General features: G+C 43.1%; 1 protein-coding gene across 1 annotated transcript in view; it reads left to right on the top strand.

Annotated features, from left to right (window-relative positions):
- Positions 1-243: 243 nt before the first annotated feature.
- Positions 244-21,026, top strand: part of LOC114151415 (uncharacterized) — a 97,731-nt gene continuing 76,948 nt past the window's right edge. Inside the window, exons 1-3 of the mRNA XM_028028609.1 lie at positions 244-552; positions 8,600-8,721; positions 18,827-18,874. Coding sequence (XP_027884410.1) covers positions 285-552; positions 8,600-8,721; positions 18,827-18,874 — 438 coding nt within the window. The 5' untranslated portion in view covers positions 244-284. The remainder of the gene's footprint in view (positions 553-8,599; positions 8,722-18,826; positions 18,875-21,026) is intronic.

The following is a 21,026-nucleotide window of genomic DNA, read 5'->3' as shown; positions in this document are numbered from 1 at the left end:
GCTTTATGTTCCTTATTATAAATGTGTTATAGATTATCCCCCATAACCCTAAACAAAACACCCTCCGCTGTGTGTCTGGAATGGAAAACGAGCAACCTGAGCAAGATCGGAATCATCAGTTTATTAGGCCTCGACATCTGTTTCCAGACAAACGGTGAGAGAGAAAGAGAGAAAGAGAGAGATCCCTCTCAGTGCTGCTTCCTGTTTTGACGTTCCCTGTGCTCCGATTGGCTGCTCGCATTCACTACTTCCGTAGAAACAGAAACACAAGAGTCTGTCAGCTGATGGCGAGTGCCAGCAGAAGTGCAGGGGTGAGAAGCTCTGTTTTCACACAAGAGTCAGTCCATAAATCCTCATCTGTGTGTGTGTGTGGCCGCAGAGAGCAGCAGGCGTGCAAACAGGAAGTAGAGGGAAGTGTTGGCTTGTGTGTGTGTGAGAGAGAGAGAAACCTCAGAACAGGGTGGAAGAAGTTGTCTCCAAACAAAGAGCGAGACATGGGCACTGAGTACAAACCACTGTCTTCTTCAGAATGGTGCAGGAGTGAAGTTGTGGGTATGTGCCAATTCCTCATTATGTCAAGAGAATTCTGCATGCCACAGTTTAATGTTTAAATTAGCAATAGATTAGTTTCTCTTTTCCCTGTTTTTTCTTCTCTTCTATGGAGGTGGTTTACTGCCACAACCAAGCAGTCTCACTCCAAAATGATAAACATTGAAATTCTTTCGGACAGGTATTTAAAATTGGTTTGGTCCGTCACTTAACAATGCGACTAAAAAAGAATTTAATGTTGCAGTTCTCACAGGATTAAGTTACAATGAACTGAACTGAAGACTCTGTGGCCACAATTTGGATCTGACATTTAGTTGTTGGTTGTTTTTTTTTTTTTTGTCTTTCTTTTTAAATGAGTAATGCTTAAAGGGACAGTTTGGCATTTCTGAAGTGAGGTGGTGTTAGAAGGATATGAGTAGTTAATGTTTGCTGGTTTCGCTTGTGTTTCACATAGGAAGGTCCTTGGTGGCGCACCACCTCATGAATCCATTTCTTATGTAAATAATAAATGTTGGTTTCAAGATTGATAAAAAAAAAACGTGTTTCCATAATCTGTTGTGATGTTGTGAACTGGGGCTGTTTAAAGAGGAAGGAGGTCTGCTTCAGTCTGAACCTTTCATGGATTAACTGTTATTGTCAGTCTTTGCTGGTTGTTCTGGTTCCTATTTCTCTCTGGTACCACGGGTCTACTGTCTACTGGGTTATAGATCCAAACGGTCTCTGTAGGAGTCCATAGAAAACTGTGAATGAATGATCTGAGGTAAATATCATTAAAGATGCTTTCTTAAAAGTTGAACATATGAGGCAGCCATATTGGATTTTGAGGGGATTTCTCTGGCAATATTTCCTACTTGTTTATCTTTAGGTAAAAATGGAGCACGTAATTAAATGTTTTTTTCCTCTGTTCTTTCTGTCTTTCATTTTCTTCAGTGTTTATGATATGACAATATGGACCAGCCCTTCTGTATTACTGTGATAAAATCCCTGCGATGATGATGATGGTAGACCATGTCTTCTTCATGAGGTTGCTAGATGAGCTGTTAGAAAACTGATAGACAGCTGAAACGTTTTGCGGGTTTAATCACGTAAAAGGTGCCTGCGTATCCCAGGTTTACTGCCCTAACATTATTTATCAGATTACCTGATGAAGGAAGTAAACGGTAGGTGGCAATTTTTTATTTTTATTTTTTGCCAAAAACCAGTGACGTTCCTGGTGTCAGCTCACTGGTCTCTCCCCACCCCATGCAATGCCGCTGCCACCCACTCCTTTGTAGCCAGATGGCTGTTGCACAGGCGGTTCCTCGCCCAGACCACGCTGATTTCCCATCATTCTTCTGTTAATGAGGTCGTTAGCAATGCAGTGGACAATTAAATTATCCAAATCTGGCATTTTCTTCACATGTTTACTTCTGCTGTGCTGTTCGCTGCTCCAAACGCGTCCGATGAAATGACACACATCTTTATTCATGGCGTTCACACAGTGGCCTGCAAAAATACTTCCATCACTTAGACTTTTCTTGCCTTCTGTCATTTACAACCACAAATGTATCTGTTTGATATAATTACATTTATTTTAAATGATTGACCAACATTATGTCGTGTGTATAACGAGTCACCGTCTTGATGTGGCAGTTCCAACTGACGTGAACGCTCTATGAAGTCCCTGGTTGGACATGAACTCTGCTCTGCTCCATTGCTGCTGCTGTCTGTCTGGCACGCTCCGGTCAGCATGTTGTGCAATTAAACCCGAATATTCAGGAAGCTTATTTCTGGTCGCCTTAGTGCATAAGTACATATTTAGCATTGTTGTTAAGTGGAAGTAAAATGATATTTGGTTTTTAAATTGTTCTACAGATACAAACTGACAATATAACAGCATAATAACCGTACAAGTACTGTCGTTTGCCTTGAAACATCACTTACGCAAGCTGCATTTCTGTTGATTATACATCTGCGCAATTTGGCATAAAAGGTTTTGGCACTAGGATATTGCCACAGGCGTAAGACGACGACAGGAAGTAGTGGGAAGACGATGGCGCGGGATGTTTTTTAATGACTTGTCACGTGAACAAACTTATTGTTAATTGTTTCTTATTTGATGAAAACACCGCAATTGCTTGTGTTAAGATATTTAATGCACACATAAATTTGTATTTCTTAAAAAAATAACAAGTTAAAATCTAATTTGGAAAATGTTCGGCATCACCAAATGTCTCTACGATGTATGTTTAAAATGTTTGCGTTTTTGTAGGTTTTTCAAATCTTAATTGATTCCTGTTCACTGGTTTAAATAAAAAGAGTGAGTGAGATCCTGAAGTCTAGTCAACTCATCCTTTTCCAAGTGTTAGAAGCCATGAAGTTGTAAAAAGCTGTGACCCTCATTGATTTGCCAATGAGAAAAAATGTTGGCACTAGGAAGAAGACAACAGGAAGTAGATAGACGATGATTAAAAACATGATGTCATGTTTTTTAATGACTTATCACATGAACAAACTTATTCAGGTGATTTTTTTATCATTGTGTTCCTTATTTAATGGAAAAACAGCGGTTAGGAAGTTGTGGTTGTTTTTTTTAGTTTTTTTACATTTGCGAAGTAACGACAAGGTTTGTAAATGGAAACGCAGCTGGAGATTCCACCTGTGTGTAATCCGATGTCGGCGTGAACCCAGCTGTTCTGCGAAGGCCTCAGGTTTTATAGAGAACATTGGAGAACAAACAGACCTGTGAACAGCAGACAGGTCAGGGAGGAAAATGTGGAGAAGCTAAACGCGGGGTTAGCTTATAAAAACGAGTTTCCAAACATCATTGGAAAATGGAAAGAGTATGGCACGTCTGCAGAGAAACATCCTTCCCTCCTGAGCTGACAGGCCGGGCAAAGATGGCATTAATCAGAGAAGAAGCTAATCGTTTCTGCTCTTTAGAACCTGCAGAGAGTCACAGCTCAGGTGGGAGGGTATGACAGGACAACTATTAATGACTATGGTTTTCAAGAAAGAAAGAGATATGAAGTCATAAAAGACAACACAGCAAACGTGGAGGAATGTCTTCTGGTCAAGAGTAAAATCAAAATGTTTGGCGTCCAGGCAAAGGCTTTTTGTGGCCCAAACATGACGTCCCTATTGTAAAACAGTGTGGTGGCAGCACCATACTGTGTGGATGATTTTCTTAAGTAAAGACAGAGAAGTTGTTCTGAGTTGATGGAACGTAGGTTGGACCCAAATACTCGGCAAAAGTGGAAGAAAACCTGTTAGAAGTTGCTAGATCACAGGACAACAATGTCGTGTTCTGTGTTTTCTGTGTGTTAATTTCGAGTTTTTGGTCTCTCTGTGTCTCCGTGTTGTCCTGTTCTCCCCTTGATTAGTTCCCAGGTGTTTCTTGTTCCCTGATTACCCCCAGTGTATTTAGTGTCACCTGTGTGTCTGTTCTTTGTCGGGTCCTCGTCTAATGTGCGTGCTGCCTGTTGCTGGACTGTGTTTCTTTTTGATTAAAATCATCATTCTTCTTACCTGGGTCTACAGCATCTGCCTCACCACCCCTCACCGCACCGTTCATGACAAACGACCCTCAGCAGCTTGGGAGTGGAAATGGGGTAGTTTAGATAAGAGCAGTCATGGCCTAGTCAAAGTCTAAATTATGGATTAAATGTACAGATATAATTTTGAAAGAGTGGAAATTGTGAAATGGAGTAAAAATTTGATGTGTAAATATTGATAATGTGGGACATATTTGGATGAGACGATTGGGGGCCGGATTTACGTGGCTTTGGGTTCTTCGGACTCCTTTTTGAACTCCTTATAAAAGTTTTGTTTTTAGGTCTAATTGTTATTTTTATTTTTGACATTCTACATGTTCTAAGTGAAAAACAATCTTTCATTTCATAAATCCAAATAGTAGTGACACACCCCGTCAAGACCTGCAACTCAGTTGCATGGCACACTTTTCAGATTCATCCTATCATTTTTCTTTCACTTCACATTTAAACTCTAGTTTGTGTTGGTCAGTAACATAAAATCACATTTTTTGGCTGGAACACAAGACATGAAAAGCGTATGAATGATCAACATTAACATATGTGATTAATTTAAAAAGTCTAATAATGCACAATTAACCACATTACCTGTTTGATCTAAAAGCCTCTCACCCACACGCTGTTACTTAAGCGGCGCGTTACACAGTCTTGTACTGCGCTCAACTCGGTAGAGTGGCAAACCCATTTCCACTCTACCTTATAGATGGGGAAAGAAACATAGTAAATTTCAACCAAAAAAACTGAAATATTTAGATCAATCTCATAAGTTTTCTAGAAAAAACAAACAAACTACGAAATCAGATGAAAAGTAAAATTTGCTTGAAAAAACTCTGAATATTTGAGATTAATCTCCGAAGTGTTTCAGAAACAAACTTGGAAGTTTTATGACTTTGGAGAACATTTTTGAGAATATTCTCCAAAGTTCTTATTTTTTTGAAGGGGAAAAAAAAAAATTCCTCTGCAGTGGCTGTCGTACAAATCGGTGAAAATTTCACTTCAAATAAAACCCCACCATGATGGACGTTTGGACAAAACCACGCAAGTTATGGTAGCACCGATGAATTATTCTTCCGCCTCAGCACAACCACACTTCTAAATTACGTTTGAAACAAAATTCCCGAATATAAAAACCCAGAAAACTGAGGTGGTAAAACATTTTTATTTTTATTTTTTTACATTTCGAGCTTACAAAGTCAAACACAGCGATTAGTCGGATTTACTTTTTTTTTCCTGAATCGACTCTGGCACGAACACTTTAGCACTCTGATCCAGGGCGAAGCCAGGCAGAGTCTTTATCTCCTTCTCTTGCCTCTCAAACCTTTTCACATTAAAGTGGTAAACAGAAGCTGCGGCGCTGCCTCATCAGCGACAACCCCGACTGGGAGCGGCGCGGCCCCCGAGCCGCCGCTGCTACTGCAGCTGCAGCGCAGGAAGTTTGTTAGCTGTTAAATCGTGCAACTTCAGCCAGTTAGTCGAGCGCACTCCTTCATGCGAAGCACTGCCGAACACTGACACCGCTGACAGTTAATTATGGGAGTCACAGATCACGGCGGCGTGTCAGCTCGGCTACGATTGACACGCCGCGTGTTTACATCTCTGTTGTAATGTTGTTTCCTAGTTACTTTCTCAGCATCAGTGGTGTTATTTAGTTGCACAAGTGCCTCGGGGCTCGCCATAATGATCGTAAAAGTGGCCCGGATTCAGGAGAGTGAAATGCTAAAAAGGACTTGTGGGTATAATTGGAGAACCTGTCATCACAGCGGAGCTTCGGGAAAATATTTTAGCTCAGGCTGTTGAAACACGCAGAGACTCTCCCTGTTAGAAAGACTGTCACTCTCTGCGGGTCCGTCTCCATTATTTTCCAGCCAAATCTTCCTGCACGTACAAAAAGTTATTTTGACAACGACTCGAAACCGACCAAAAAACCTAACGTGGGAGCTGAGACGGGCACACGAAAGGGAAGCAAACGTATGAATTTTGACACGGCGGGGTTTTTTGGAAGCGACTGGCGGGGAAGTCGTGGAGGCCAGGTGGCTCGTGTCAACCGGGGAGGGAAAAGCAAGACGCAAGCCAGATGCCACATAATTGACTCAAAATGCCATTTGTAGGACTAAATAAAAAGCGATTAAAAAGAAAAACAACTTTTACTCGTTTCCCCCCTCATCCGCCTTTTTCTTTTTTTCACAGCTTGTCTCAGACTCATTTAAAGTTTTGGAGAAATGTGCCAGGTCAGTAATAAAATGTGCTTACGCAGATTGAGACGGGGTACATTAAAAAAGAAAAAAAAAGCCCAGCCTTTGATTGAGCCTTTTTCATCTGGTGGTAGATTTTCACCTGAAGCACAACATGGTTCTAATAGACGCCCAGAAGAGACAGCAGCTTCTGAGGCAGCACTTCAATCCTCCATCCCCCACGAAGCGCCGCGATGACAGCGAGCCACCTCCTCCCAGTGTTTTTATGGGATGAAACCACCATAATCTGCCTTCCAGCTACACTGTCCAACACTTAGCTTCAAAGCTGCTGCTTCACAATCATCGCCAAAGAAGAAATTGCAATAGTTTGTAGTTAAACCAGAGGTGCTGGCCACATGTAGAGCATAAACAGCACATAAAAACAGTCAGTATGTCGATTTTTTATTTTCTCCACATGTATAGTTCCGTACAAACCGTCTGAATGTTTCCACGTTGTGTCCCGTTAAATGTCGGGGCATTTTAAAGGGGCAGTGTTATGGAAAATTGACATGTTGTAATGTTCCCTTATCAAAAACATAGCTGGAGTGTTGCCTTGATTCTTTCATGCATGTTTGAGAAATCATTTAATCTCCCATGGCAACCATTCACCTGTGCAAAATGTCTGGGTGGACCTAGCTCCTCCTTCAAGGATAGAGCTCCTCCTTTCAGCTGCAGTTTCAAGAGCTTCCGCCTCACAGAGCAACCCTCCTCCACGGCTCCCTCACTCAGCTCCTTCAGACTAGCCAGCAGCAGCTAGCAAACACCTAATGGGTGACCTCTGCTGAGCTCATTATATTCTCAGTGCAAAGCTGGAAAAAACGTTGCTAAAGGGTAAATAGAGGAGACATGTTGTAATGACTTCCTGAAGGCGGAGTTTCCGAAGGAGCAGCTTCTTAAAGAGACCGAGCCCCAATTTCAAGATGTTAAAATTCCAAATAAAAATTTCTTTCAACTCATATTTGATGTACATAGAAGTTTTATAACAACTGAAGGTAACATAGTTACTTGATTGTACTATAAAATGGCACTATTTGCCTGGAAACAGACCAGAGGTCAGCAACAAGTGACAGAGCCTCTTATGCTGCTGTTGCTACAAAATAAAATGTGTTTGGTGCCACAAAATGACATGTACTAAATGCATAAATATGTACATGAAATGTTTTATTTTAAAAGTTAGGAAAGTTGAACTAAAATGAATTTATATTTTTAAATTTTTATAAAAGCTAGCTAACTTTCACAAAGGAAAATAAAATATTTTGTAAAATGAAGCTAACTGATCTATTTCCTTTAATATGACTAATGAATAGGACAAGCACTTTGCAAAAACACAACCTATTTTTGTTCTATTTTGAAATAAGACCATACTAGCTTACAAGTAACTTTTCACTATATAGAAGCTTGTTTTTAGTCCTTAATATTAATTAAAAAGTACTAATTCCACTGGCAGATTATTTAACTTGTTATAAATTTTTTTCCCCACATTTTAAGTAGGAAAAAAATCTGACATCAGTCTGTCTGGAATTAATCTCTATAATGCGCTTCTCCTGAGCCACTGAAGTAAACGAAATTTTGAATAATATTCTCATTTATTATTAATATAATTTCTTAGCCAAGTATAAATTCAGATATGCTTCAGCAAAGCAGTTTCAGACACTTCTTATGTTCTGACATTTTGGCTTTGCATTTCTCGCCCCCACCCCAAAAAAAACAAAAAAACAGAGGTTGTTTTGTTTTTTTCAGTTGAACAGTTAAAGTGTCAAATTAAGAGGTGAAAAAAATACAATTTATCTTTACAGAATAGCAAAAACCTGCAATTTCACTAAGGGTGTGTACACTTTAGAGAGCCACTAACAATATGTCAACGCCACAGACTCACGAACGCCATCGGCAGATGTGAAAACACTTCCAACGCTTGTCTTTCATCATTTCTTGTTATATAAAATGTAAATGTGAAGCTGCAGAGGCCGTGCACAGAACCCCTGTCATGAAAAGCACGTGGGTTTACCTAACATAGGCCGTTTATTGCCTTGTCAGCAAAAATCTGCTTCCTTCAACAACCTTTGATGTCATATTCACTTCACCACGTTCCCACATGGGAACCAAATAAACGTGGAATGCCCAGGGGAGAGATGTGCAGCGCGAGTTAAATACTATTACAGGAAAAGCTAGCTGTGCACACAGGAGACTATTTGACGTGGATCTTAAAGCAAATCCAGAATTAGCCTATGATTTAGTGTGAACTTGCCTGACATCTTTCTTTTCCTCCTTCTTCTTGTTCTTCTTCTACAGAGACGTCGGAGTGCTTCATATGCAGGGACGGCGAACTGAAAACCAGCGACCCGCTGAGGAATTTCTGCGACTGCAAGACTTTACTGGCTCATCACGTGTGTCTGTCCGCATGGATCCAGAGGGTAAGACAGACGTCCCTCAGCTGATATTTAGGCTGTTTTTCCTCATCAGCCACTTGTCAAAACGTGGAAGGTGGTGTGGGAGTGTGTGGGGTGGGGGGGGGGGGGGGGGGGCATCTGTGCCAGTCTCCTATCAGTGAATAAATGTGTTTGCCTCCTTAGCATTCCTTATTGAGACAAAACATTGCTGCCTAATGAGCTACGTTTCAAATAGCAATCCCAATTACTTTTAATGAGGGTTGCTAACAATGATAAGGCATCGGAGGCTGAGACGCTGAGCGGCGCCTCGTAACAGACTGGCAGAAATTCAGGAGGCTATCATGCAGCCGACACCTGTCACCCACCGCCGAGCAGCTCATTAACACCCGCCGTCCTCCCTGAACTCACGGCTACCGGAGTTTGCTGGGTGGTTGTTTCAACTCCGGACACGCCCACGCGGCGTCTTCTGCTCTTCTGATTCGCAACGTTTAAAGTTTTACTGGTGAACTACCTTTGGTTTTTGGTTCAGACAACTTCCAGGAATAGTAGCAATAACGCAAATTGCTGCCGTCTCTGATAGAGGAGTGTTGTGGCGGAGTATGATCAGTGACTCACCCGTCAGTCTGTTCATGACTAATAAAAAGGGCTAGAGGTAGAGGCAATTTTCCCAGATCGCCTCTCTGTGGCGATTGGCAGGTCAAATATTGATTTACTGTGTTTGTTAATGCATCCAAACTGAAATCTGCTACTTCTTAGGTGCAGAAACACGTCAACAAACAAAACCGGGTTTAGCAATAGTTTATTCAGAACTGTTACTGTTAACAAGCCCTACTGTGCATTTTGTGTTTGAAGCTATAGCATGTAAGTGTTAGGAAAAAAAAAATCCATATTTCTTTAAGCTGTCACCGTGTGATGACAGTTTGATATGAGACGGATAATCTGTGAAATGATCAATCTCAATCTATTGCCGTCCCAGTCAAAAACAACCAATCAGAACCAGGAGGAGGGGCTTACCGCTGTCAATCAATGCTGCTCAATATGCTAATGTTGTAGAAGCAAGTTACCATTCCAGGAAAACTATTTATCCACATTCACCTATGGCTATGCTAACTAGCCTTAACATTTGTGGCAGCCTATGTTGTGGTGAACTAGCTGTAGCATAGCAGAAATCAAGGGGGAGGTGGTGAGCAAGAGAGTGATTGACAGCACTAAGCCCCTCCTCCTGCCTCTGATTGGTTGTTTCTGACTGCGTGGTGTATTTCTGCAGTTAGCACTGGGAGCACTGGAGGAGGCAGAGGAGCTCTCATTTTTTTAAAACATTATATATTTTATGCTGTCACAACATAATAATAATTTTAACAACTATGTAAAAAAAAACCTATTTTTTGTAAAAGTTTCGTCCTGCAGCTTTCATGGCCAATGTTATGGTCTTTGTAAAGTAAACTGGGGTTGTTTAAAATCGGATCTAGCAGGTCGCCCCTCAAAAACAAACTTAAAAATTTCAGATGAAGTGAGAAATCAGGTGGTTAGCTGAGGCATCCAGCCAGTGCAATTCCACTGAGCTGTCGTCGTCCTTCACCGCTCCGTCTGGGATTTCTCCCGTTGAAATGGATTTCAATCAGCAACCGTTTGGGCCTGCCAGCAACCTGGCAGGCCCAAACGTGTTGTGAGGGTCTGCTGGGAACGTCTGGCGGAATCCCCTGTGAGACGGAGCTTTAACTCCCATCTCCGGCAAAACTTCGAACACGTCCCGGGGGAGGTGGAGGACATGGAGTCTGAGTGGACCGTGTTCCGTGCCTCCATTGTCGAGGCGGCCGATCGGAGCTGTGGCCGCAAGGTTGTCGGTGCCTGTCGCGGCGGCAACCCTCGAACCCGTTGGTGGACACCTTCGGTGAGGGATGCCGTCAGGCTGAAGAAGGAGTCCTATCGGGCCTTTTTGGCCTGTGGTACTCCGGAAGCAGCTGATGGGTACCGGCGGGCGAAGCGGCATGCGGCTCGGGCGGTTGCTGAGGCAAAAACTCGGGCGTGGGAGGAGTTTGGAGAGGCCATGGAGAAAGACTTCCGCACGGCTTCGAGGCGATTCTGGTCCACCATCCGGCGTCTCGGGGGGGAAGCGGTGCAGCACCAACACTGTTTATAGTGGGGATGGTGTGCTGCTGACCTCTACTCGGGACGTTGTGGGCCGGTGGGCAGAGTACTTCGAAGACCTCCTCAATCCCACCAACATGCCTTCCACTGAGGAAGCGGAGCCTGGGGACTCTGGGTTGGGCTCTCCAATCTCTGGGGGCGAGGTCGCCGAGGTGGTTAAAAAGCTCCTCAGTGGCAAGGCTCCGGGGGTGGATGAGATCCGCCCGGAGTTCCTTAAGGCTCTGGATGTTGTAGGGTTGTGTTGGTTGACGCGACTCTGCAATATCGCATGGACATCGGGGGCAGTTCCCCTGGATTGGCAGACTGGGGTGGTGGTCCCCCTGTTCAAAAAGGGGGACCGGAGGGTGTGCTCCAATTATAGAGGGGTCACACTCTTAAGCCTCCCTGGCAAGGTCTATTCAGGGGTCCTGGAGAGGAGGGTCCGTCGGATAGTCGAACCTCGGATTCAGGAAGAGCAGTGTGGTTTTCGTCCTGGTCGTGGAACACTGGACCAGCTCTACACCCTCAGCAGGGTCCTGGAGGGTGCATGGGAGTTCGCCCAACCAGTCTACATGTGTTTTGTGGACTTGGAGAAGGCGTTCGACCGTGTCCCTCGGGGAGCCCTGTGGGGGGTTCTCCGGGAGTATGGGGTACCGGGCCCTTTGATACGGGCTGTCAGGTCCCTGTATGACCGGTGTCAGAGTCTGGTCCGCATTGCCGGCAGTAAGTCGGGCTCGTTTCCGGTGAGAGTTGGACTCCGCCAGGGCTGCCCTTTGTCACCGATTCTGTTCATCACTTTCATGGACAGAATTTCTAGGCGCAGCCAAGGTGTTGAGGGGATCCGATTTGGTGGCCTTGGGATCTCATCTCTGCTTTTCGCAGACGATGTGGTCCTTTTGGCTTCATCAGATCGTGATCTGCAGCTCTCGCTGGAGCGGTTCGCAGCCGAGTGTGAAGCGGCCGGGATGGGGATCAGTGCCTCCAAATCCGAGGCCATGGTCTTGAGTCGGAAAAGGGTAGAGTGCCTTCTCCGGGTCAGGGGGGGTGTCCTGCCCCAAGTGGAGGAGTTTAAGTATCTCGGGATCTTGTTCACGAATGGGGGAAGAAGGGAGCGGGAGGTCGACAGGCGGATTGGTGCAGCGTCTGCTGTCAAGCGGGCGCTGTATGACCGGTGTCATACAGCGCCCGGCTGTATGACACCGGGCGAAGCTCGGCGAAGCTCTTGATTTACCGGTCGATCTACGTTCCCACCCTCATCTATGGTCATGAGCTTTGGGTCATGACCGAAAGAACGAGATCGCGGATACAAGCGGCCGAAATGGGTTTTCTCCGTAGGGTGGCTGGGCTCTCCCTTAGAGATAGGGTGAGAAGCTCAGTCAACCGGGAGGGACTCAGAGTAGAGCCGCTGCTCCTTCACATCGAGAGGAGCCAGTTGAGGTGGCTTGGGCATCTGGTCAGGATGCCTCCTGGACGCCTCCCTGGTGAGGTGTTCCGGGCACGTCCCACCGGGAGGAGGCCCCGGGGAAGACCCAGGACACGCTGGAGAGACTATGTCTCTCGGCTGGCCTGGGAACGCCTCGGGATTCCCCCGGAAGAGCTGGAAGAAGTGGCTGGGGAGAGGGAAGTCTGGGCCTCCCTTCTGAAGCTGCTACCCCCGCGACCCGACCTCGGATAAGCGGAAGAAGATGGATGGATGGATGGATGGACCAGAAGAAGTTGTGAACGATGGCATTAATTTTCTGCGCTGTTTTAGAATTATAGTCTATCTGTAGTTTTAGCAATGGCAGCAGAGGAAGCGAACAAAGCTGTTCAGTCCATGTCGGCCACGCTTACAAATGTCGAATATCTTGTTTGGCTTGGTACTTCTCAGTGGAGGATAGTTGTGTGCGGCACAAGCAATTTCCAGTAAGCTTTGCAGAGTTGAACTGGTACTTTACATGCAACACAGACAAACATAGCGATTGGGTAAAATTTAAAACTTCCACAGAGTGGAACTTTCGCCTCCAGGAAGTACGGTAATCATTTCTCAATAGCTGAGAGCCCAGGCCCTCTGGATGAAGTGAAGCGTTTTTACCAGGCTATGACTGGCCGTGACCAGTGGAAATTGAAAAAAAAATAATAATAATTTTGACAGTGCCACATCAAAGTCAGAACTTTACAGAAATCATAGATTGGTAAATACATACCTCTGATTGGTCCATGTCTAGTGGAAATCGGTTTCAGACTGTAAAAACTTAAGTGACTTATCTTTATGTATGATTACAACTGACCCTCTGTGTTAACATAAACCTTTAAAACAGAAAAAAGAGATGGATTCATATGAAAAATATAAATTTAATAGCTCTTAACAATTTTTAGCATTTAAATCCAGTTATTGTTATTTGACAATAAATAGACAATAGTTTTTAAATATAGGCCTCTGAAAATTGTTTTTTTTCTGACCATATATATAGTTTGTATTTGTTTTTACTGTGTTTCTTATTTTAATGTATGAAATTGTATGAATGTTTGTATTTTGTGTCTTATTTCATGGGGACTACAGATGGAAATGACTATTTTGCTAAATCCAGTAGATCTACGACAACATTATACTTTATTTAACATGCTCTGTCCCATTTAAAGAAAACCAGTCAATCAATGAATCAACATGAAAGTTGTCTGTTGTAGTTTTTTGATTCGCTTAAACCGATGTAGTGTTGCTCTGTCCACTTTTAGAAACGCCCTAGTTAAAGTCACATGACTATTCTACAAAAACGCCTCACGAGAGACAGAGAGCGAAAACAACAACCTGGGTCAAACCAAGCTAAAAAGCAGCACACGCATGTTTAATGTTGCTCCGACACAGCTGCATATTTCCTGTCTTGACATCCAATATGTCTTGTGTGAGAAAGAAAACAATTATACAAAAGAAGAAACTTCCCCTTGGATCCGTGCAGCTTTCTAGACTCTCTTGGCTCACGGTTGTTTTGTCAGCCTGCAATTTGACTCTTTTGTTTCGCCCCTCTTATCAAATCCCTTTCAGAAGCAGCAGATATGTGTCTTTGGTAAAAAGCCTTTGAAGCACCTGTTGGGCTCTGTCGGCACCAAAGTGCGGCCTATCATTAGCAAGAAGCCGGTAAACATGCTGAATAGATCTGTATTTCCTTTAAAAGGTGGAGGACAAAAAGCAACAACTTTACTCAGGGTGTAGTTAGAAGTACAAGTCAAAATGAATCAGAAGGTGGATCATTTCCTCTTGACTGTGTCAAGAGCTTTGGGTTCATGAAGTTATGTCTCTGGGCCTCCGAAGTGGAGCAAATGAGACGTAAAGCGGAAAGAAACATATTTTCATTTATAAACTTAAAAGTGATATATAAATATATATATATATATATATATATATATATATATACAGTACAGACCAAAGGTTTGGACACACCTTTCTAATTCAATGGGTTTTCTTTATTTTCATGACTATTTATAAGGCAAGAAATCCCACTTATTAACCTGACAGGGCAGGTTGACCTATGAAGTGAAAACCATTTCAGGTGACGACCTGTTGAAGCTCATCAAGAAAATGCAGAGTGTGTGCAAAGCAGTAATCACAGCAAAAGGTTGCTACTTTGAAGAAACTAGAATATAAGGGCTATTTTCAGTTGTTTTACACTTTTTTGTTTAGTGCATATTTCCACATGTGTTATTCATAGTTTTGATGCATTCAGTGTGAATCTACAATGTCAATAGTCATGAAAATAAAGGAAACTCATTGAATTAAAAGGTGTGTCCAAACTTTTGGTCTGTACTGTATATATATATATACTGTATATATATATATATCAGTCCTTAATCAATACCTCTCTTTGGAGCCACCAAAGTTCCACTTTTAGCTGCAGGTCTTGTGGGAGGTTTCTTTACCAGCTTTGCTCTTAAAACTATATACATATATATTTTTTATTGCGTTTCAAATGTTAAAAAATATATATTTATGCAAAACCTCTACCTTTTTTTTACATAATAAAGCAAATCAGTCTGATTATTGCAGAAAAAACCCCAGCAAATCTGAAAAGATCTGAAACAACAGTCAGGCATGTTTGCCTCATCAAAATAAAAATATGCAATTTCAATCGTCTCTTTAAGATTACATCTGAAATCCATTTGGAAGCCGAAAGCAAACAATCCTATTTATCATTAAAAGTCATTTAAAACCACATTCGTGCAGATGTTCAGTGTGCGTGTTGCGGCTCTGAACCCTGACCAGCAGAACCCGTGTGTGCCGGCGCCTCGCCTCGCCTTGCCTCGCTCCGGACACTCCACAAGTGGCCGACAACACGCCGCAGCAGACCTTTCATCTGCACCACCCAGCTGTCAGAGTGAAGAGCCACTTCCATTAAGTGTGTGTCTTCCCACTATACAATTACATACGAACACACAGGCTGATGCAGCCGGCACGCGCACAGACACACACAGAGACACACGCAGCGCCACACTCAGCTGAGAGCGTGCTCTCGTGTCAGCGGACGACTTTGACTTGTGTGTGTGTGAGAGAGAGAGAGAGAGACAGAGGGGAGCAGACAGACAGAGAGAGCTTGTGACCTTTTAGAGTGCTCAGGGTAGGAGGCCTTTTCCTTTTATGGAACAGAAATTAGCAATTGACCTGTCACTTTTGCTCTGATAGCCATCTCTGGAAAGCAGGTCATGCACATATGTCCAAAGTGCCTCTTAACCGCATTTTATGAAAGCAGAAAATGTAATCCAATAATGATTTGACTTGCGAGGGAGAGGGAATCCGGCCGGGGAGCGGTTAGCTGTAGCATTGGGGCCGTTAGCGCCGATACGTGCCGCACGTACGGAAACATGGACGCTTTCTACGTTTTTCTGGCATCAACAAAACAATGCTAAATGTTTTATAAGGGAATACATTCTTTATCATGTTTGCAGTAGGGCTGAAACAATTAATTGAGTTAATCATGAATAATTGATTATTGAAATAATTGTCAACCAATTTAGTAATCGGTTAATTGTTAAATAGGAATCTGCTGAAAAAACAACACAGTCAGAGCAGTAATTAAAGGGGCAGTGTTATGTAAAAACAACGATTTTGAGCTGTACATCATGTTATGTTGTACCCTCATCAAAAACATACCTGGAGTCTTGCCTTGATTCCTTTCATGCTTATTTGAGAAAGCCCTTAATCTCCACGGCAACCATTCAGCTGTTTGGACCTAGCTTGAATCATTTGCTTAACTGCATTTTGTAATGTATATAAAATATTTTGTAAAAACAAAAGTAAAAAGGCAGACGTGGTTAAATGAACAATCTGCAGAATGTGCAACTTTTTTTAAAATCCGAATAATCATCAAAATAATCAACAGAACAATCGATTACTAATATAATTGTTAGCTGGAGCCCGAGTTTGCAGCTGATGATTACAGTCAGCATGGAGCATCTTTTTTTAGTCCTCATTCTCCCCCCTGCTCCCCCCTAAACCCCCCACCCAACCCGTTCTCTGCATTCAGGTTCCCAAAGATAAATAGCAGGGTGCAAAACTAATTAGTAACCAGGAACTAGTTAGGAGATGCCCTTTGAAATGCATGTCCTGGGGCGGGATTTAAATATAGGGACAGAGTCAGTGACTGAGTGTGCCTGGGAGATCCCAGCCTGCAGGCGAGGCAGCACTTTGACCCCTGACCCTCATTATGGAGGGCACATTCCTGGAGGGGTAGAAGCCCCGCAAGCTCAAAGCACAAGGGTGCAGGAGGACCGTGAGCGCGCTCGACCCGGTTTGGCCCAACGCCGCTCCCTCTGACTGCCACAGACGTAAAGCGGAGCGTCGGGCCTGATGGATTCATTCGGGGTTTTTTTACACATCTGGTTTCACTCCGCAATGCCGTCCAGCTGAAACTGAACACACTAAAAGAAAATCAGGGACTCAAGTGAGCGAAGCCCCAGCGAGCGACGCAGGTGGGAAAGAGTGAGGTAGATGGGCGGAGTTTAATGAGCAGATGAGGACATGTTTGATGGCGGCGCTGGGAGAGAGAAGTGGAAAGACCATTTATTACATCCATCAGCCAGTCGAGTTTATTTGTTCAGCAAAAAGGCAGTTAAAGACAGATTTACAAAAATACAAAGTCATTCAAAAAAACATAGTCGCCAAATGAAAAACCAGAAATCAACATTATATTTTGTCATCAATACACATCATACATGTTGGTCAATGTTCTATAATTACAGACATCAGCATATTTTGAAACATTTAGAAAAATCTAACCTTTAATTCATGTACAGACATTTAAGGGGGGGATACTTGTGGACGGAGATGTCCAAGGTTGATTTTCATTTCTGTCTGCCATATTCTTAAATGAAATATACTTATATTTGAAAACAAATCATGATTCCATGTGATTCCATGCTATCTTACAATCCTCCCAGTACGTTTTAGCACATACAGGCCCACAGCATCACAGGTCCTCCACCATATTTAACTCTGGATGCGAGATGTTTTTTCACATATCCACTTGTTTGAAACCAGACCCATGGGCAGAGTTTGCTGTTGAGAAGCTCAAATTGAGGTAATAATTAATAATAGTTGGTTTTAAAGGAGTCTACCGCCTCTATCACCAGTAGGACTGTTCTGATTGCAGTTTTCAGGTCGATCACAGATATTGAGCTTTAAAAAGCCTGACCTGACTATTTTGATTGTATTACGTCTGAAAAGTTGCTAAATACAGCGACAACCTCACTAAGTTGACAAGTTCTCCGACTGCAAGCCGATGCCTTGTTCCGCTTCGCTTTACGGCAGTAACTGCTGCAAAGTATCACCACACAGCAGATACTAACTCACTGTTATTATTCCTGGTTGGGTTTAAAATAAATACACATTCATATCCGATACCTGACAGGGAGGTAAGACTCGATTCAGACGGAGTTCCGATTAAGAAACCATGAGATTGGACTCGATTTCCGTTTCAGTGATCGTGTTGGAACATCCCTCGTCTGTAGCATTAGCATGACTTTTTAGAATTTTCCAGAAACTCTTATCCATTTAAAAATGTACTGCATAAGTAATAAATAATGTGAACTGGTTGCTTTGTTTATAAGGAGATTGATACCAATGATCAGGTCTAACTAAATAACTGCTTAATATGAAATGCTTTCATTTCATCCTGAGTATATTTGCTCAAAGAATATGTGAATATTTACAGCTAGATGATACTATTGCAGTAAAGGTTTCGTTCATATTAATGCCTTTTAATCATCCGAGTTTTTTCCTTTTCTAATTCGGAGCTGAGTAAAAAAATCCTTCTGAGCGACTTTGTTTCCCAGCGGTTGATAATTGCCATCCTTGCGATCAGACCTGGTTTACTTTCATTAGCCTGACACTCCCAGCACTCTGGCCGCGGCGCCGGGGGCAACAATCCTCTTTAAAAAAAGGGGGAAAAAAACGGGGGAAAAAAAAGTCCTGCTCCTAATAGTAGTGTCCTGTAATTATGTGCCATTAACATCTATCAGAATATCCTGTGACGCGTTGCAGCAGCGGATTTGTGTTTGTGCAAATGGTTTTGTTGTCATTAGCGTCTGGAGCTGCAGATTGTCGACACGTTACTTCCCCTCGTGTGTTTGAGTCGGTGTGTAACTTGTGCGGCTGCGCCTGCCCCGAGGTGCAGAACTAAATAACAAAACTGTGCGTTTGTCTGAATTATGATTCTTTTTTTTCCCTGTTGTTGTTTTGTTCTTTTATTTATTTATTTAAATGTTTTTTTTCAATTCTTGTGCTTTGTTCCTCAAGGCCACCGCACAGTGCAAGCTTTGAACAGTCTAATTAAATTAGCATTACTCCATATAGCACACGTTTGGGTTAGATATAACCAAGTAAACATAATTAGCTCATTTGTCATAATAAGAAGGAATGATTGGGAACTCTTTGATTAACAATTACCAAAATATTCTTTCATGTCACCCCGGCTGACGAGTTTGGCTTCAGAAGCTTCTAATTACGTCTAAATCTCGTTTCTTTTTCCTGCAGGGACGTGGGAGTGAAGACGAACTGCGATGTGTCATCTGCAAGGCCAAGGTAGGTGTGCGCGTCGAGGAGGGGACTCCAAACGGAAAATGCGCCCGAGACGGCTGAGGACGCCTCGATCGTTTAGGCGTTACCGTCTGAAAATGTCAGCGGCGGGAATTTAAGCAAACGCCGTTTAAGCCATTAAACAGTGTCTGCATCTTGAAAAACGGCTTCAACTCGAGCAGATCCATAACACTAATGAGCAATCAGCTCTTTGTTTTGCTCCGTGATTTAGCCCATCTAGCAGCCAGTTGTGTCGCTCACGTGTCGTCCCTCTTTTCCTCTTGCCAGCGGAGGAGGGGGAGAAAAAAAGGAGGGTGAAACATTACAATATTTGGAAAAGGATACAAGGCGTGTAATGACAATATCTGTATTCATTCCATGAGAAGAAATTAATCACGCTTTCTTGTGTTACATCCTCCCCCCACCCCTCCAACTCGATGGAAATTTCTCATCAGGATGTTGCATGGTCGTGTTTGGGAGTTTATTCCTGTGAAACGCCAGAGCTCATGTGTCATCACAGATGGGGTTGCATGCTGGATAAGGTGGCCACATGACTAACCATCTCAGATTAGGATGGCTGCTGTTGATGTGTTGCTCGTATTCATGGCCGTCTCGGAGGTCACAGTGTGGCGTCGGGGGGTTTTATGCATGCTTCTCCGTGCCACCGCAGGTTTTCTGTTCCCGTGTGTATGCATGGGACGGAGGATGATGCCACAGTAACCTTTCCCCGGCGACCTCTCCGGAGTTTGAGGTGTTCGGGAAACGCGGAGTCGTTCGCACATTGATACTGGCTCCATACCGTATTCTGTGACTCTTGTTATTTAATCTTAATCAGGGACGTCTGTTTGTTTCCACTCGGGTTCAAAGAACAAACGGGCCGAAATGTTTTGTTCTTCTCGGTTTGGGTTCTCGCATACACATGTCAGCTGTCTCGTTTTACGTTCACTATGCATTGGGTGACAGCATGAATCTTCAAACAGGTGCAGGTGTGTTTCACTGCCTTATGTAAACTGTTTTTATTGGAAACATCAAGTTGTCAAGTAGAAAAGCAAACACTGGTCAGTCAGATCTCTGTAGGTTATTATCACAACCTTGTAACAGTACTCATAGATTTTCTAGTCTTTAGCATTTTGTCGTGTTACAACCAGTTCTATGTGTATTACTGTGTTTTTATGTGTATATATAATTTGTTTTTTTATGTTACAGGTAGTAGTTGTAGTTTTTATTTATTTTTACAAGACAAAATCTCAAAAGTTGACTTGACTTTGGTTTTCATCGACCCTAAGTCGATAGTTTATTGCAGCAAATGCAGTTGTACATCTGTGTACATCATTTGACATTTTGGTTTGAGTTTCAACGTGGAGCCTGAAAGCAAACCAAACCAAATGAAGGTGTGAGATTGTTTGGTAGATTCATTCCCAATTGAACCAAGTCGCCCAGACTTTGCTAGTGTCTGTTCAAAAGTCCCCATGGTTTTCCTGACAATGGCTGATCTTTGGCTCAGAGAGGCTCGAAGAGTTTGCACGTCTCATGATCTCAGGATCTTGCATTCCCGGAAAATTTCCAGATGAATTTTGAAAATCTCTTACTAGTTTCCAGTGGTTTTCTCTCTTGCGCTGTACATTCCTATTGCAAACAGTAGAAACACAAGACTTCCCAGAAGTCTCTTGCCTAACTTTACTGTAGAAAACTGAGGTTCTCTGAAAAAGGTTCCGAACACCCCGAACTGTCATGCCTACTTGCAGACTAGTCACCTGCCTGTAATAATCCCTGGCAGTTTGGCTCAAATGAAGGCCATTTTTATTGGCTTTCTGTTACCCTGACCATGTTTGGCTGCAGGCAAACCCAATTTGAAGCTTCTCCAGCTGTCTCCGCTGCACCAGCAGCTACGAGGGGACGTTTCTCGCACTTTTTGCAGCATCTTGCACTGATTGTTGCACTTGTCTTCGCCCATTGTACCTGTGGCATCATCATCAATTATTAATACCAGACAGTAAGTGTCTGAGAGGCGTCCCGCTGAGAGACCTAACAGCCATGAACAGGGAATAGTGGCGTGAGTGGTGAGTGCTGCAAGTGGCGGCTGTGCCATTTAGAGAAGGATTGTTTGGGAGCTCCTATGTATATTGATATGAACTCTACCGCACTAAGTTAATGCGTC

This window comes from Xiphophorus couchianus, chromosome 9 (assembly GCF_001444195.1).
Source record: "Xiphophorus couchianus chromosome 9, X_couchianus-1.0, whole genome shotgun sequence".
Classification (NCBI taxonomy): Eukaryota; Metazoa; Chordata; class Actinopteri; order Cyprinodontiformes; family Poeciliidae; genus Xiphophorus; species Xiphophorus couchianus.
This window is presented reverse-complemented; position numbering and strand designations above follow the sequence as displayed.